Below are 18,516 nucleotides of genomic sequence, written 5' to 3'. Positions count from 1 at the left end.
GCAAGGTAGGGGGAAGCTATCCTTTGGCGTTTCCTGATTAACGTTCGTGAAGTCGATGCAAAGACTTTTTTTTGGAACTGCGACAATGTTAGCGATCCAGTCTGGATAGTCTACTTTTCTAATGAACCTAACTTGTTTAAGTTTGTCGACTTCATCATTGATAGCTTTCTGGAATCGCAGGGATAGTCATCGAGGTCGTTGATTTAACCGGTCCGGCATTGGGTTCACATTTAGTCTATGACACGCAAAGATTAGGATCTATTCCAAGCACATCGACATACCACTGCGTTTAAAACATCTTTATTCATGGCCAAAAAGTTTACAAGCTGGGCCTTGAGTGTGGGGTCAAGGTTAGCCCCTACATATACGAACTTGGGATCATCTTCAGTTCCTAGGTTCACTCATTCTCTGTCTACATGTTGAGATGTTGTCTTTGGCGCTGATGCTTCCTCAGATGGTGATACTTTATCGATCTGAGGGAGAGTGGAATTGGCTGCACGAGCTGGAGCGATATCTGTGGCGACGACAACAGGGGTTGGAATGGCCTCTGTGGTCATGACAACAGAGTCTGGAGTGACTTTCGGAATTGATATTTGTTGCATGAAACATGACGGCGCGACTTTTGGGGTGCTAACTGGTGGAACAACAACAGCGGTGGTGACTTCTGGGGTCTTGACTACTGGATTGACAACAACTGATGTGACTTCTGGGATCCGACCTGGTGGAGCGACAATGGTTGGATTGACTTCTGGAGTTGGAACAGACGACTGAACCTTCTTGGTGGAGCCCCCAGCGTGTTGTTTTGATGCTTTGGCTCTGACCTCGATAACCAGGTCTTTGGCCATTGTATAACTGGTGGGCTCGTTCCTTGTGTGAGTATGCAGGTCAGCGGTCTTATTTGCAGAGAGGATTTGATTACAATGATAAGCTTCAAGTTGATTGCTTCGAAGCTCCATCATACCTCTTGGGCCTGGGAAGCAGAGAACTTGATGCAACGTGGATGGTATAACTTGCATTTGATGAATCCAGCGCCGCCCTAGAATAACATTATAGGACGACTTAATGTCTAGAACGCTGAAGTGTGTATGGAAGCTGACTTTGTCCTCTCTAGATCCCACTGAAACTAGGAGTATGATATCGCCAATTGGGTCGGCCCTGGAGCCATTAAACCCATAAAGAGGAGTGATCAGATCTATAAAGACTGACTTAGGTAAGTTCATTTCTTGAATAATATGATAGAACAAGATGTCGCACGAACTATCAGGGTCTATCAGGATGTGTTTGACTGTCCAGTCGCTGATCTTGACATGGACAACAAGTACATCGTTGTGAGGGAGGCAAACCTTGTTGAGGTCCGCCTCAGTGAACGTAATATCCCCTGCGTTGCGACTTGAACTTCGCGGAGCGTGTAACGCTTGTGAAGAAAAATGATAAACTTTTTGAAGGGCACCGACACGTCTGCGTTTCTCTTTGGAAGATGTCACAAAATCATCTGGGAAAGTGATCATATGAATAGTTCTTGCGTTGTCGCGATCTGATGAGTCTTTGTCGGGCGCTCATGGCGAACGATCCACGCCTCGGGACGCCCCCGCGCGGAGTGAGCTTGAACCTTGTGATGGTCCCGGCGGGGTGGGGATCTACTGCGCACTCAGCGAGCCATGAGCTTATGGTGTAAGTCGTTGTCGGCTATGTTAGTATACTGTTTGATATGCCCTGCTTCGATAAGATCTTGGAGGTAGTGCTTTAGCCCCAGCATGTATCAGTCTCGTGACACTTGGCTCGGTGAAATGCGCAGTACGGCTTGTCAGGTCGGTCCACTGGTTGCCCCACATCAGGTCGGAAGTATGAAGCTCGCTTGATCTTTTCTAAGATGTAACTAGGAGAGCGTGTCAGGACGACGAACTCTCGGTTATTGTTCATTCTGTTACTCGGTTTTTGCTCTTGCTGTCAAGGGCGCTTTTTGGAGACTGGGTGGTCATCTGATATTGCTACGACCTCTTCTTCTTCTGGTAGGCCTTGACGTTTCAGGCCTTCCTGCAACTTTATATACTTATCGACTCGAGCATATAACTCAGATAAAGTCTCAGGACGCTCTTTCATCAGCGATCTGGCGATTGCCGTGTTGCGCATACGGCAAACGTTGTAGAATGCCAAGGTGGCGAAAGACTCCTTCAGTCCTGATTCCATACACAGTAGTTCGGCTTTGAACCGACCTAAGAATTCACGAATTGTTTCGTCTTCGCCAAGTGAGAGTTGGAACAGCGAATCCAGATCAGCTTTCTTACGTCTATTGTGCACATATTGGCTAGCAAATGAATCGGTAAGTTGCTCGAAGGTCTTTATCGAGTCTGGCTCGAGTAAGAATAACCAATCGAGTGCGCCATCTTTGAGACTGGCTGGGAACAAACGACAGTGGAGGTGATCGAACTCTGGTGCACTATGGAGGGCCAAGCTTTGGATATAACGAGCCACATGCTGACCGGGGCATGTGCTGCCGTCGTACATCGGAAAACGTGGCTGAACGAAATCCTGAGGAGAGGGTTTATTTAGCACCTCCGTGGTGAATGGTGATGCGCGGTACGTCTTAAGCATTTTCTGGACGATCTGGGTTGCGTTCTTTCTCACTGCGCTTTGGCCGATTCATTGCGATAGTTCGTTAATTTGCTAATTAACTTCATTGATGCTGTTCTCAGCGACGTTCCCCGCTGGTTGTTGCTGTGCATCTACTTGTGCACGAAGAGCAACATTTTCCTGTCGGAGCAAGGAAATGCTCTCATTTGTTAAACCTAGCTGGTTTGCGAGGCTTTGAACTTGAGCTTCGAGGCTTGCCATGCTTCGTGGGCTTGAGAGTTTTGGTTTTTGAGTTTTGATTTGTGTGAAATTGGTGTCTCAAGTAATCGAGACTACAGACGGTGTCAATATAAAGGAGCGTTTTTCCTTTACATTTATAGGGGAAGAAGAAGAAGGGGTTTGGATTTGGGAAAGACCGAGTTCGCTGAGGAGCGAGTTGCCTATGTATCTTCTCTTGATTTTGGGGGGAGAGAAGAATCAGGTCTCACGTAGTTCATATAGGTGGTATTTATAGGTATAAGAGAGTATTGCTCTTTGAGACACGTGTACTCTCGTATGCATATGTAGGGTGGAGATTACGAATGAGTGTTAGGTTGGTTCTGGTAGGAAGGCGGTGATCATTGGGAGTGGGTGCAGTAGTTCATAATTCCCGGTAATCAGAAGTACATGTATGACTTTGGTAATGATTACCCTTGGATTAGGGAAAGTGTCTTTATCCGAAGCGTTTTGCTTTAGGTCGTTCAATCTTCTTGGAACGCTCTTGAGCGAGCTTGAAATGTACCACCTACATAAAGCAAGCTGCTTGCGAGTCGATCTTGGAGGACGATGTCCTACTTGCGCTGCGATCATTACTTATGCTTAATGCGTGCTTAATATTCTTTAATGAGAATATTACTCCCATACACTTTTTTTATGTGAATGTGTGATGTTCTCTTCCATTTCAAATAGGAGGGAGGAAGAAAAAACCAAGAAAACTGAAAACCTTAAACAAAAGTGGATACTTGTCTAAACTTTTGAAGGTTGGACCAAATATCAAGGTTCATGTTAGGATACTATTCCCTTTTGTGTGAAACGAAAATAAGTAATGGGTAAAAATAATGTTGCTGATAGTAGTTATAACAATTGCTACATAATATATCCGACTTAACTTCGACTACTTCATTTATATTTTTATCCAAATAATGTTGGCGACACGTATCACTCGGGTAATCGAACGGCTAATTCGTTGTGGTCAGTCACAATCACCAAGTACACCTAGAGATTGCGTGTACCAGGTAGGTCAGAGAGTGTAGCAGTTCCACGTCGGTTTTGTCTCAAAATACAACCAAGAGCAAAACAGTCAAAAATACCTTTGAAAAGTCAAAATGTGTGGTCATGGTCTAATTGAGAAGGAATTTACATTATCATGTTCTATTTGAGAAATCACCCCAAATTTAAAGTCTGCCCTAGTTAGCCACTTAGCCTTAGCCATAGCCATTACGCCATACTGTTCATAATGAAATTTCCTTAATAACAATTAAGCTTTAAACAAGAACATTCCGGTTGCAGTATGTACAGAGCTAGTAATGCGACACAATGAACTGGGCCATCAACAACATCAACACATCAACAATAATGTTTGGGCTGAGCCCAAACTATGAAGAAAAACGCGGGAAACTAAACTACACTTCACTTGACAGTTTTCTATGTCCAACTTCTAGAAACCCTTGTGTGTCTCTCTCTTCTTCTTCTTCTTCTTCTTCTGTTCAACAAACCATTGCAATGAACACCAACATAGAAGAAAAGATGTTAACAACACTCAAGGTCAGTTTCTCTAACCCCCCTTTACTTGCTTTGTTTCATTTAACTCATTTTTTGGTTGTTTTGGTGTAGAAATACTTTGGGTATACCTCGTTTCGACCGTTACAGAAGGAAATTATTGAGATGGTTTTACAAGGAAGGGATGCATTGGTGGTTATGGCTACTGGGAGTGGGAAATCATTGTGGTAAGAAATTTTATAAAAAAGAATTGATCTTTATGAACTTTATTTATTCGACATAGAAAAATGAAGGGTTTTTGAGGTAGTGAGTTTTGTTGTGAATGTTTCTATGTTCTGATTCTACGTACATTTAGAACAATTTCAATCTATAATAGAAGGCTCAAGTACTGAAAGAGTGGGAAGAGATCCTCTGACCTTTTTGAGTGCTGGAGTGGGAGGTGCTTTATGAAGGAGTTATTTTTCCAGTGTTTCTCATCATTGTATTCTGTTCACCATCTTTGTATCAATTATGTGTTACTGCAGTTACCAAATTCCTCCGCTCGTTACGGGAAAGACTGCTGTAGTCGTTAGCCCTCTTCTATCTCTGATGCAAGACCAGGTAGATCTTTGTTGACTTTTCTATTCTAAAGAAGTTTCCATTCTGATGCTGACTTTTTTGCAAATGAAATTAGGTCATGAGTTTAAAACAACGGGGAATAAAGGCTGAATACCTTGGAAGCACTCAGAGAGATTCCACCGTCTATTCAAATGCGGAAAGTGGTCGGTTTGATATCTTATACATTACACCTGAGAGGGCTTGCACTCTTTCTCGCGGGTACTAGAACCTATCTGTATCCTACCTATCATTTAGCTAGAAGTTGTGAAAATGTGTTTGTATTTTACTTCATATAGTTCCCCTGCTCTTTTTAGCCAAATAGTGAAATACTGGATTCTCAGTTCTTTTAATTCCTTGAGGCACTGGAGAGGAAACTGTCGAACGTGATTGTGGCATGATGGAGAAGGACAGAATGAATCGTAAAACCATTGATAAAATGACTCGTGATGGTAAAACACGAGTGTGTGATTATGTTGAAATAATGTAGTGGGACTAGATTTCAGGACACAAAAATGCATGAGATTACATGGCTGTAGATGGAGTTGAATTTAGGATTATGTTAAATCTATCTGACCACAAACTCAGAATTGGCTTAGATGATGATGACATCAATGGTTATGATGCTCACAACCCTAACTTTTAAATACAGGGACATATGCCCTAAGGTCCCAATCAGTAAGTATGATTTTAGTCTCTACTGGTAGTTTACTCAAGTAAGATTTATGTTGCTTTATGAATTGGATTTATTCTATTACATGTTGGTAGCCAAGATTCATTTAAATGTAATATTTATTCTTTTTTCATACGGTATTGTAGGTTTTGGTCTAATTTGTTACAAACGGGAATCTGTTTGTTGGCTGTTGATGAAGCACATTGCATTTCAGAGTGGGGTCACGATTTCAGGTATCACGTGCACACATCAGTATCCCCGAGGTTCTTATTGCCCTACTTCGCTTGGTGGTTTGGGGCTTATCTATGATAAACTCAATTTGAGCAAGTTTTTTGTCACCAAATTCAATTTTCCCTTGTGCTTGCTTGTTATTAGTATTTTAATTATTCGTCTTGATTGTGTTACCTACTTTTAATATTGACTCTTCTTTTTTGCAATTTAACTTTGTGAGAACTGGAAAGTGTATATATTTGTTTGGTTGTCTTATATGACATATCATGTTATTCCCTTGGCTGTATAGTTATTGCAAATAAATATCGTAGTTTCTTTATACTTTAAATTGTAGATATATCCACTGTTGTGGATGCACAATATGGTAAAACAACTTTGCTAGACTGCTGTCTTGTGCATAATCCATTGTCTGTGTCTGTCTTTAGAGTTTAGAGTAAAATAACCTATCCACCACAAGCTGTGAATTCTCTCTTGTAGCCTTCAGCTGAGATGCGCATGCATGTTTTTTTTGGTTCCTTGGATTAGTTCTGTTGTATCCTCTATATGCTCTTGGCGCTATCCCACATTTTTTTTTTAATATTGTGAACAGGTTAAATTTTATATTTCATCATATGGGCTGACTTGTTATTTCTTTTGCAGGAAAGAATACAAACAACTAGACAGCTTGCGTGGTCTCTTAGACATACCCTTTATAGGTTTAACTGCAACTGCTACTGAGAAGTAAGTATTTTCTTCATAATAATTAGTCCGAGGATTTTATTTATTCAATAATATCCTTATGTTTTTGAACTTTTGCTAGAGTTCTTATCCTACAAGTAACTCTAGCACAGCAAGATCTAAAATCTTTTATGTAGTTTGCTGTATTCTCAGTTAAATCAAGATATTAACATTTCTATGTTTAGTGCTGATTATTATGCACCTGGAGATTGGAAAGGTGAAGAAACTAGTACAATAAATGAGAGATGAGTAAGATGAGTACCAGTATTTTCTTTTTCTTTTTCTTTGAGGTGTGTGAGAATGCATTTCTAAGGTGCCATTGATAATGCATATGAAGGTTTAGGAGTTCATGAGAAATGACATAACCTGCAATAACCTTAAAGCCAGAGCAGTTCTACAACTTGGGACTGGTTTTGGCCCTCCTTTTAGCTCAGCTGTTTCAACCCTGAAGACAAACCAGCCATCCCCGCCCATTACTATTTTGCCATATCCCAATCCGACTTAGCCCAGTTTATACCTACTAATCGGCTAGTCATTGTACAATTAACAAAGGCTCTTAGTGGAATGACACAAGGTTTAGAAGTGGTGCCAACTCTTATCCACAAACATTTCTTATTCTTTTTAAGTTACTACTGTGATGATTTTTGTAAATAGGCTCTTGCAAATACTTATTTAAGTTCAAATGTGTCACTCCCTAGGTTTGATATTGTCCCTACGTGATTTCCTGGAATTTTGTAGTTCAGATATGTTTCTTTAATGGTGTTCACTGTAGAAAAATGTTAATTTTTTCAGAGTAAGAAGGGACATTATCTCCTCCTTGAAGATGAAGGACCCATTTATTTCAAAAGGTTCATTTGATCGTGCAAATCTTTTCTATGGTGTCAAGTGTTTTGGTCGAAGTCTTCCACTTATGGATGAACTTGTGGAAGAAATATCGAAATACTTAACTTCTGCTGGTTCAATTATCATATATTGTACAACAGTCAAAGATACCAAGCAGGTAGGCTCAATATGTTAGATTTCTTAGTATTATTGTCTTTTCGTTCAAATGAGGTTTGTGCCTTTTGTGGAAAGAATATTATTGCAATGCTTAATTATACATTCTTATCTGTAGATCGATTTTGATATGGATAATATGGATCAATTGTAATTCTTTAACTTCTATTAGTTAGGGCTAGCGAAAAAAAAAGATTAGCGAAAAAAAACACCTTCTTTTAGTTATGGATAAATTAATTGTTTTTTGTGGGTTAACATTTACTTGTATACAAATGGATGATTTTCATGGACCAAATATTACTTAATCGGTTATCAAGTACGAATGGAGGGATGAAGTATTTTTATGGAGTCACAGACTCACAGATGCAGGCGGTTGTTGGGCTCAGGGTTTGAGCTTTAGTTTAGGTAACCGTGTATTACATGCTTCCTACAGTTTTCACTTGTTTCCTACAAGTTTAACCATGCCAAAAAGTGTATTTTTCTGCATACACCCTAATTAGTATGCAAATACAACTAATAAGTAATTATGCATTTTCAACTGACCATGAGTTCATCAGTTGTAACTCATCGAGTAATTAACACTAGAAAATCGCAAGGGCGGTGTAAACTGACATTAGGTGGGGAGACTCGTTAGGTGAGATAGAAGCGATGCTTTTATTGGTCGTTAATGGTGATGGAAGAATTCATTGTTGGCGGATCGACAAAAGTAGTTAAAGACTTTCTTGGAAAGTTAATGGGGTTATGGGGAATTGGGGATGAAGGAATTATTCGAGTTGGTGAAAGCTTGGAATGAGGAGAATTTCGACATAGATTTCGTTTTGCAGGGCTTGTAATTTGGGTGGAGCGAGAGGAAGAAGAGGAAAAATTGGAGTGAAGAAAGTGTGACACTTTTTTTTGGCAGTGGACATCCATATGTTTTTCACCCCCCTAATCCCAAGAAGACCTCCTAACGTCGGTCAAAAAGCATATAGACAAATTTAGTAATTTATATACTATAAATAAGAAATGAGGAGTCATAACATCATCAGTAATCCAGTATCCTGAAAGTGAAGGTGTGTGAAGCCATGAATGCATCAGGTCCTTTAGATGTTTTGAGTCTCCAAGTGAGAGATCGTTCAAGTTATGTGGAGGTGGAGGTGGCACGAACACTTTGCCTCCAAGTGGGCATTCAAATGGTAAGAAAATGGTTTAGAAAGGTATTTGGATGAGAGCGGTGTAAGTAAAAGTTCAAGCAATTCTTTGCCTGCACCAAGCGAAGGCTTCTAGTCCGATACCATTATTAGATTCTCTATCATCATTTTCTTTTCTCAAGAAATTATAGCTTTCTTCATAATCTCTCTAGTAGTGTGCTACCATCTTTTGATTGTCTCGGTTATAGGGGTCAAATTAACAGTAGTCCTTTTTCAGATTTACATGTCACTCCAGGACAAAGGAATCAAGGCTGGAATTTATCATGGTCAGATGTCTGGTAAAGATCGTGAGGAGTCCCACAGGTTCTTCATTAATTCAGATAGCAAGTCTTTTTATTTTTGTCAATACAGGTCTTACAGGCTCATTTTTATAAAGTAGACATACACTTTTCCTTGTCACCAGGAAGCTAGTGCTAGGGGCTTAATATATGGAAATTTGCAAAGTAGAGTCACTTTTTGGCTAAGTGTAATACTGTACTGCTTATATGCGTTATATGATGAACATGATCTTAAATAAGTTTTGTGTTATTTATTTAAAAGTCAGCACATATAGCCTTTGATTGCGGTCATCAATGTCACCAACATAATCCTAGTTTTCCATTCAATTTTACTTTTGAATTTCTTTATTATAATTCTTCCTACCACTTCATTTACCTCAAACATGTTGCACTTTTCTGAAAATTTGACTGCACTGCTGTTATATTGGCAAATTATGGGTGTACTTAAGCCGCCTAGCAATTGCCTTTTGGTAATTTTGATTAGGCCAGGTATCATTGCATTCAAACTTAGCCTCGCGGTGTAGCATTTGCATCCTTACTTTACACATGTGGTAGCTATCCCTTGAAAAGAAATCTTTATGAATGCATCAACTTTAAGATCTTCTTTTGATCTCTTTTGAATGCTTTCTTTTCCATTTGTTTGGAGTTCATGTTGCACAAGCATGATATAGTCATTTCCCCTGTCATGTGCCACTAAGCTTCTGTACTTGGCATTACAGGTCGTTCATACGAGATGAAGTGCATGTCATGGTTGCAACTGTAGCTTTTGGCATGGGAATTGATAAACCAAACATAAGGTGTGTGATACACTATGGTTGTCCCAAAAGTCTGGAATCTTATTATCAGGAAAGTGGACGCTGTGGCAGAGATGGCTTAGCTTCTATCTGTTGGCTGTACTATACAAGAAGTGATTTTGCGAAGGCTGATTTCTTTTGTGGAGAATCACAAGTATGTCGCTAATTTTTTCTCCTAGCTGGTCAGGCCAAGTAATAGCCTTCATTGTATATAAGTTAAGAAAATGTGCGAAAAACTGATCCAGGAAATAGGAATGGATCAGTTGAATGGAGGATTATCCAAAGACTCCACTATTATATGTTCTCCCTTAAAAAACAAATAAGTGTTTTAGGTGGAAATCCATCTGTAGTAAGATACTTTCCCTCCCAGTGCTTTAATTTAAGTTCCTTTTTTAGATCAATTGATGTCAAAATGTCTACAGTCTTCGAATTTTTCAACCACGAACCATTTGAACACCTGTTCCCACATTACGTATTGTTTCTTAATGGAAAACCGAAAACTAACATGGAATGAATGTATATTCTATTGCTCCTTTTAGGATTAAAATTGACCAATTGACAATCTGCATTCTCACAAGGATGTTCATTTTCAGACTTTCCACCGAAAAAACTCGTGTTTTAAAAGTAAACCTTAAAGATCAATTTCACATTTGAAGTTCTTTATGCAGCAAACCTTGTTTTACTAAGGCAGTATTTTTGAAACTAAATTCAGGGAATTCAGAGAGAAGCTATTATCGAATCTTTGATGGCAGCACAAAAGTATTGCTTGTTGACAAGTTGCCGCAGGAAGTTCTTGCTAGAGTATTTCGGCGAGAAATCTGCATCCAGTGATTGTGGTTTGTTGTTAATCTGAGTTTCGTTTTATATGTGTTGTGTGGACCAAACATAAAACACGTTACTTTTTTACTCATTGTATGTGTTTTACCTTTAAGTTTGTGAATCTTCACGAGTTGTTTACTTCTTTCATTTGTCAGTCTTATTGAAAATCTGATTATAATATTTTGTTATATTGCTTTCTTGTGATAATGATGTGATATAGTTGGCGGAAACTCCGATTACATTATTCAACATCAATTTATAATTTAATAGATAGTCAACTAAATTATAATTAGGGGAACAAGGATAAACCCTAAAAACTTCAGTTGTAACAATTTTTTCATTAATTGCAAATCAACCAGCCTTCGATTCCATTACAAGCCCTTATTTATAACCTAGGGTTTGCTTGAAAACAAAACAAATCAATAGTATAATAACACGTGAACCTTGTTAAATTGATACGCGATAAATTAATTATCGTGCTAAAATAATAAAATTTTCCAGTCCCGACTTGGGCTAATGTACGAGATTAGTAATTTCGAGAAATTTGTAAGATAATGATTTCAAAATTTTCCCAATAGAGTTTTATATGTCCTACTTATTACATAAATTAATAATAAGTATATATAGGACCAACTACGATGTGTAAAATTGTAAAATAATTTGTCTTTGATTAGTTGAGGTTGATTAAAATTCGAATACACCATTTTTTTTTTTTTTTTTGATTGGCAAACCTGTTTTAAATGAGATCAGTAACTCTTTGATACTGGCGGGATTTGAGCCCCAGACCTCTGGTATCATCACCCAAAGGTTTTACCGACTTTTCTAGTCGGCACTTGCAATACACCATTACCATATGATAAGGATCATATAATAACACATGGTGTATACATAATTCCATATACACCTAGGTCTCGGTTTTTCATCTTGTTGGCCAAGCTCTTCCATTTTTCGGAGCACCTAGTTCTTGAGCCACCTTTATACGAGGTGCATTTGTTGTTGGAGCTACCGAGATCTACCAGTCCGGAGCCTTTCTTTTTGTTTGTTAATGTGTTGTGGGAGCGAATTCGAGGATGATGCTTGTGGATGGCGATTAGAGATTTATATCTTTGTAATTGGAAGGGATACCTTTTGTGGTATCTCTGTATATGCTCAAGGGTAAGTGTTATCTATTGATTACTTATTGTATTTGCAAACCTGAAATAGACATAATATGTATATTTCGGCTTGAGGGGGAGTGTTGAAAGTGTCAGGTGTTAGTTGTCTTTTATTGTGTCTAAGTGTTAGTATTAGTAGTATTGTGTAGTGGTATTTAGGCCCACATTCAACAACTAGGAGACTCGTGTCATGTTCTCTCCTTATAAAGTCAGAGTGAGTCCTTGGTAATTGTAACTTTTGCTATTATCAATATAACTTTTGCTAGTATAATGACACGTGGACCAACAAATAAAATAAATAGAAATAATAAAATAAAGACATGGGCTTGAACTTGGACAGGTCCACCACATGATTCCCATCAGATGCCCACTCAATTGGCTGGAGTACATGGTAGAACCCGGGTAGCTTAAATCAGAAATGTGTCAGTCTGTGTAGCCTAGGAGATACCATGTTGCAGATTATATTTATCTCAATGTTCTGCAATATATTATCACATGTTCTGTATCTGAGGCCAAGTCATTTTGCTACAATCAACATCTAGGTTGTCCTGCAACGAATTTTGGGAAAAATAGAACTTGTTCATTCTTAATGAGATTAGTTGTTACACCGTAATATAGCATCCCTTCAAAAACCTTTAGCATCCTATATGATTTGCTTCACTCTGGTGATAAATGTACCGTTGACAAACTAAAGACACTATACACTCTGTTTCTTTTACTGGTTTGCGGTCCTTTACCAGTGCTGAACTGCTGATAGTATGTGATACCCTTTTCTTGTTTCATAGTATTCTTATGTTACAATTGTTATTGTTGTTATTTTTTCACTTTTACCCATGTACTCATGAAGTATTTTATGGATTTTCAGTCAAATGTTTATTCGTTTTGCAGGTAATTGTGATAACTGTAACAACATAAAAAAGGAGCGTGACATGTCCAGAGAAGTTTATTTGTTGATGTCGTGCATAGGATCTTGTGGCGGTCGTTGGGGCCTCAATATGCCCATTGACGTACTACGGGGTTCTCGTGTATGTTAATCTTTGTGTAACCATTATCTTTCTTGGTAGTTCTGTAGCATGCCCTCCTACAAGTGAGTGTATAGGGGTTTTTCTTTTCATCTTATCTCAGGATCAGAACTGCAGTATAACCTTCATTTCGATAGATAAATAAGAGATGGAGTTTATCAAGCATTTTTCTTATTTATCACCTTTCACTCTTTTTGCTCTCTCGGATATGCATAATCAGATTGGCTATTCGATACATTACATGTGTTCCTGATATGTAGTTGATAATTTAATATATGTAGGATTTCTTTCAGTGATTGGGGTTTTATAATTTTCTTGATTTCATAGTGTTGTGTTGTGTAGTAAAATATACTGACAATATATTTGTCTCGCAGTCAAAAAAAGTTATTGAGAATCAATATGATAAGCTTCCACTCCATGGACTTGGAAAATATTTTTCATCAGATTGTTGGAAAGCACTTGCTGATCAATTGATTTCTAAAGGTATCTTAACAAATATAAGACTTGTCTTTTATACATGTCCACAAGTCTACAATCATAACTAAGCTTACTATTTTGTTGGTCTGGGTTCTTCCTAGAAGTCAGCTTATAGTTTGTGTAATCTGCGACCAGTTATACAATTCTTAGCTACTTCTTGGCTTGGAAATTGCTCTATTTATTCAAAGCCTTTGTGTTCCTCTGGATGGTTAAATTTGCTGGAGCCTTCCATCTGAGGGCACTTTGTAACTAAATTTTGTTTATTTATACAGGTTATTTGAAGGAGACCATGAAGGATAAGTATAGAACTGTAAGGTTAACTTCTTTCTTCCTACTGTTTTTCGCCATTAACTGTTACACTATTTGCGCAGCATTTCCTAAATTTATTCCTGTGGGATGACTGAGAATTTTAATCTTTTTAAATGTATTAGTTAGCAGTTTTTTCCTTGTAGTGTAACTTATAAGTATCAGCCTTTAATATTACTGCATTTACAGTGTCAGCCCAAAAGGAGTGAAGTTTCTTAGTAGTGTAAGTGGTGATCATCTACCACCGCTAGTTTTGCAAGTGACAGATGAAATGCCTGACGAGGAAGAACATAGAAACTCAACTGGAAAAATTGGAGGAGATCTTAAAAACATTGCTTCGCTAGAATGTGAAGGATTTTCTGAGGTTAGTTATGTAACTTGGTTTGAGTTGCTATTCCCTGGTTCTTTAAGACAACCCATGTTGGTTTACTGAAATTTATCTTCATCAGCAAAAATCAAGAACAGTGAAATATTTCTATTTGCTTAGAATAAAAGATCCTTCAGTCGATTCATTGTGGATGGGTAGGAACTTGGAAGAAAAGAAGGATCTAACATGCTCATCAATCTATCATAATTATTCTTTTCTGTGCTTGATGACCTCCAGTGTGTACGCACGCACCATTAGATACTTTACTTTCTGTTGATAAACAAATACCTGAATGCTTTAATACATGTAAAGACATGATACCTATGTTTTTAAAGATAAAAAAGTTGGAAAATTGCTAAGTTTCAGTGACACAGATACATGTGTTGGTGTCTGACACAGAAACCTATATGAGTAGGACATGGGACACAGCTAATTAACGTTGGTAATAAATACTCCGAGATGGGTCAAATAAAAGAACCTTGTGAGATGCTTGTGACTCTATCGTAATGTCTGCGGTTGATATGCTTTCGGTGTATGCTCACACTATAAACACTGTAAATGTTTTTGTTTTGTTTTGTTTTGTTTTGTTTTGTTTTGTTTGTTTGTTTGTTTGTTTGTTTGTTTGTTTGTGTTTTTTTTTTTCGAAAAAAATAAAAAGCACTGTAAATGTTGATGCAGCTGAAGTTGAATATGTATGTTCAATGTCTCAGGCTGAGGTGAAACTCTATCACATGCTGTTAGACATGAGACTGAAGCTTGCAAGGATCAAGGGAATAGCTCCGTAAGATTATTTTGTTCTGGTGTTAAAAAATGGTTTTTAGTGAATCCTAGAAGATTGCACTTGTTAAAATTGCTGGACAAAGTACTAGACGACCATAACATGCTTCCTTTGCCATGTGGAATTTATTTTTGTTTTGTTTACTCTTTTTCTTTGTTCAATAAGAGATATATTCATTTCCCAAAGAGCCTTTACTTGGAATTTGTTTTAATATTCAGATATGCAATATGTGGAGATCAAACAATACAGAAGATTGCACTATGCTGCCCATCTACCAAAGCCAGATTGGCAAACATTGATGGTGTCAATCAGGTATCTCTTAACAGTTTAAATAACCGTGAACAAGTGCTTAGTTGCCAGTTGATTAATAATCTAACAGTAACATTCTTTGCGTAGTTTATTGCACTTGTTTTGTATTGTATGAACAATTTTCTGAAAATTTTGTCGAGAGGCATAGAAACTTTTGACTCTCATACCCGTCTCAAGAACAAGGCTGGTGACATAGAGGAGTTTTTGGCCATGGACTTCTTACCACTGTTTAACAAAAGTTTCTTTAATGTATTATGTTCCATGATTTTTCCATGAACCATTGCAAAAGAGAAAGAAAAATGTACTGCTTAAGAACCCATGTGAGTTCTGTGTATTATATCCTATGTTACATGAACATGGTTCAGACATGGCATGGAAACTTCATTCGAAGCTAATTAATAAAATGTCGAACACAAGTATCATCCACTTTGAAGTGTCATGTAATGCTGATGGTGTCTTTTTGAAATATTATACTGATGCATATACTTTTGACTACTTGTCTACGTATGGAGCATATTCATCAATGAATTTAATAAGCATCCGACTGCCATCCTCACTCATAAATGTGTTGATGCATGATGTAGCACCTTGTAACTACATATGGAGATCACATTCTTCAAAATGTCCGCGATTTCTCTGAAGGGTTGAACCTCTCTTTAGATCGGGCAGTGAGCATACAAACTGAAGTTGCTAATAAAATGTATTCAACACCAAATCCCCAGAGGAAATTAACATCTGCTAAGTATGAAGCTTGGAGAATGTGGCATAAGGATGGCATCACTCTTCAGAAAATCGCTGTAAGTCTTCCTTACAGTTTCTTCATCTGCGAAATTTTAGCTCAATTGGCTTGTTTTCCTGTTTTGGTGATACTTTACCGTACAGAACTTCCCTGGGAGAGCAGCACCAATAAAAGAAAGTACTGTTTCCGAATACATTTTTGAAGCTGTCCAAGAAGGATATGAAATCAATTGGAACAGATTTTGTGAGGAGATTGGCATGACTCATGAGATATATTTAAATATTCAGGGTGCTATTTCTAAAGTTGGCTCAAGAGAAAGGTTGAAGCCAATAAAGGAGGAATTACCTGAACAAGTAAGTTACCTATGAAATACTTACTTGGGAATCAAAAAAAGAAAAATATATTTAGTGCTTGACTAGTTGATCGTACCTCACTTATATTGAAGAGAAAGTTTAACCCCAAGTAAATTGTCCTAGTTGATGTAGTTTTTATAAGGGATAATATTCTCGAATAGCAAACTAGTGAGTCTGGAAGTAGTCAGTCATGGTATGAGTTTTTGACAAGGATCCTCTATATGATATGGTAAGTGTGAAGTCAGTTAATAAGTCTTCACATTTATATCAATGTGTTAGTAATTGTTCATATGTGACACAGGTAAGTTACACTCAAATAAAGGCAGTTTTGAAAATGCAAGATCTTGGACTGTCCGCAGAATTATTTCCAAGTCCAGAGTGTACGAAAATGGGTGAAGTTCCAAATGACAAATCTGAACCATCTCTGGGAGTCGACCCTACTGGCCCTTCTGAGAGAAATGACGATTGTGATGAAGTCGAGTCTTCCTTGAATGAGAAAGAAGATACATCTTCCAGTCCAGTTACAGAACCTGCTTCAGAAAGACTAGTGAGCACAAAGAAACCCCGACCTGTAGAAGACGAAACTTCCTCAAGGAAATGCCGTAGAATCAGTGGAATCGAAGAAGGGACTGTTGCGTTGCAGGCAACAGAAGAAGGCGTAGTAGAGTTGCTTAATAATCGTGATGGAGTGAGTGTCTAGCTGAAATATATCGACTGACTTATTGAACTTAGCTCTGCACTGACGATTAAAAGTTTAGAATTGGGATAGAACTCGATGCCAAAACTCATTTTCCTACTAAATCTTGCAGGTTCCTCTGTCTGATATTGTAGACCATTTCAAGGGATCAAACGAAGAGTTGGTAGTTGAAGTGGTAAGCTCCCTTGAGAGTGAGTTCATAGTATATAAAAAGAATGATCTGTACAGAGTTTTGTAAAAGAAGAATGTGCATGGAGGACATGATGTGATTTCAAGATGTTTGGAAATGCTTGATCTTTTGAGAAAAGATGAAGACCAAAGAACTATGTTACCCTCGAGCTGACAATTTCTAAAGACTGCACGGGAAAATGTACATCCTGCATATGTTTCCTCCACTACGATGAGCGTCTACATCCTACAATTTGGAAAAATCAAATGGCATTATACGAACGTTGTGTTGAAACCAATGGTGTCCCTGGCATACTATTGGAATGCACCTCTTTCTAATTCTGTCCATAGTAGGTTGTCCGCTCATTAATCTTAATACTAATCTTAGCTACACTTTTTGTTCGATGTAATCTCTGAAAATGTTTGGTGATTGTTCGATGTTCTACCTTTGTCATCATAATTTTCAAGTGTTCTTAGGCTGCCGATGAAATCTTTATCAAAGTTGCACTTGATATGCTTTGTATTGCTCATCTGTCTTACGCTTAACGCGGTTACGGAAGGAGACTGTTCGAAGTTTTGGAGGGCCAGTGACTTTTGTAGTTAGTACTTAATAGCAGATCTGCCTAAAAATCTTGCCTAGTTGGAAGGGCGAAGGCGCGCACTTGAAGACAATAGAGTCTATTTTTAACGCACTTGAAGACTAGACAAAAGCTCTGTTTAATTGTTTGACCTAGTCACCTAGACAATGATTAGGCCGAGTGCACCCAACTAGGGTGCAACGCCCGCAGGTTGGGTTAAGGCATAATTCGAGCCCAACTCATGTTTCAACTTGAGTCTGGGACCAAGTCCTAGTTGGTTTTTGAATTTTCAGCCCAAGTTCTAGCCTGACTAATTTGGGTTGGGTTGGGTTATGTCGGGTTGGTCAAATTTCTCGGGTTTTTTTTAGAATTAGGAGGTAAAAAACACCGAAATTGAAATCTTCTAATGAAATCAAAGAGATTTGATTATTTGAAAATGATTGATTACATTATTCTCTCTAAAATAGAGATTCTCAATTTTATTTTTTACAAGAATAGAAAAATTGAAAGATATACGTATACAGGCTCGAGTTTTTTGGTTTTTGGATATTCTAACATGAGCCCAACCTAAAACCAAGTCGGGTTTGAATTTTGTTATATATATATATACAAGTATGCAAACCAAGCTGCGCATTGTTTTTTTTTTTTTTTTTCCCTAAAGTCTTAAAGTCTTAAAACCCGTCTCTCGAGTTCATAGTTAACATGATTTTTTTGGATTCTAATTGTAATTGGTAATTGTAATTATGTAGGAAAAGCTCATCTATTTTTTTAATACGGAATAATTATGTTATTAATAATTAGGGATAATTATATAATTTAAGTGATATTAGGGAGGCTTTTCTAAATTATTAATTAATAGGAGGTTTGTTATAATTTTTGTGAGTGAGGTGTTTCAAAATTGAGCAACTATAGGGATTACAAATTGCCTACTCGCTAGTGGAGAGGGG

General features: G+C 37.8%; 2 protein-coding genes across 2 annotated transcripts; one reads left to right on the top strand and one right to left on the bottom strand.

The window, feature by feature from the left end:
• Positions 1 to 1,947: 1,947 nt before the first annotated feature.
• On the bottom strand, positions 1,948 to 2,592 carry LOC147490992 (uncharacterized). The gene has a single exon (XM_086567157.1). The coding sequence runs from the start codon at positions 2,590 to 2,592 to the stop codon at positions 1,948 to 1,950; it is 645 nt and encodes a 214-aa protein (XP_086423283.1).
• A 1,474-nt stretch (positions 2,593 to 4,066) lies between these two features.
• On the top strand, positions 4,067 to 17,474 carry LOC147490991 (uncharacterized). Its single transcript, XM_086566744.1, has 20 exons — positions 4,067 to 4,374; positions 4,444 to 4,556; positions 4,854 to 4,929; positions 5,003 to 5,145; positions 5,743 to 5,829; positions 6,467 to 6,547; positions 7,337 to 7,544; positions 8,948 to 9,033; positions 9,728 to 9,956; positions 10,515 to 10,638; positions 12,664 to 12,800; positions 13,172 to 13,280; positions 13,547 to 13,589; positions 13,770 to 13,944; positions 14,658 to 14,728; positions 14,944 to 15,037; positions 15,619 to 15,831; positions 15,917 to 16,126; positions 16,428 to 16,814; positions 16,936 to 17,474. The coding sequence occupies exons 1-20, from the start codon at positions 4,147 to 4,149 to the stop codon at positions 17,059 to 17,061; spliced, it is 2,940 nt and encodes a 979-aa protein (XP_086422870.1). The 5' UTR covers positions 4,067 to 4,146; the 3' UTR covers positions 17,062 to 17,474.
• Positions 17,475 to 18,516: the final 1,042 nt, after the last annotated feature.

The sequence above is a fragment of the Coptis chinensis genome, chromosome 6 (assembly GCF_015680905.1).
Source record: "Coptis chinensis isolate HL-2020 chromosome 6, ASM1568090v1, whole genome shotgun sequence".
In the NCBI taxonomy this organism is placed as follows: domain Eukaryota; kingdom Viridiplantae; phylum Streptophyta; class Magnoliopsida; order Ranunculales; family Ranunculaceae; genus Coptis; species Coptis chinensis.
This window is presented reverse-complemented; position numbering and strand designations above follow the sequence as displayed.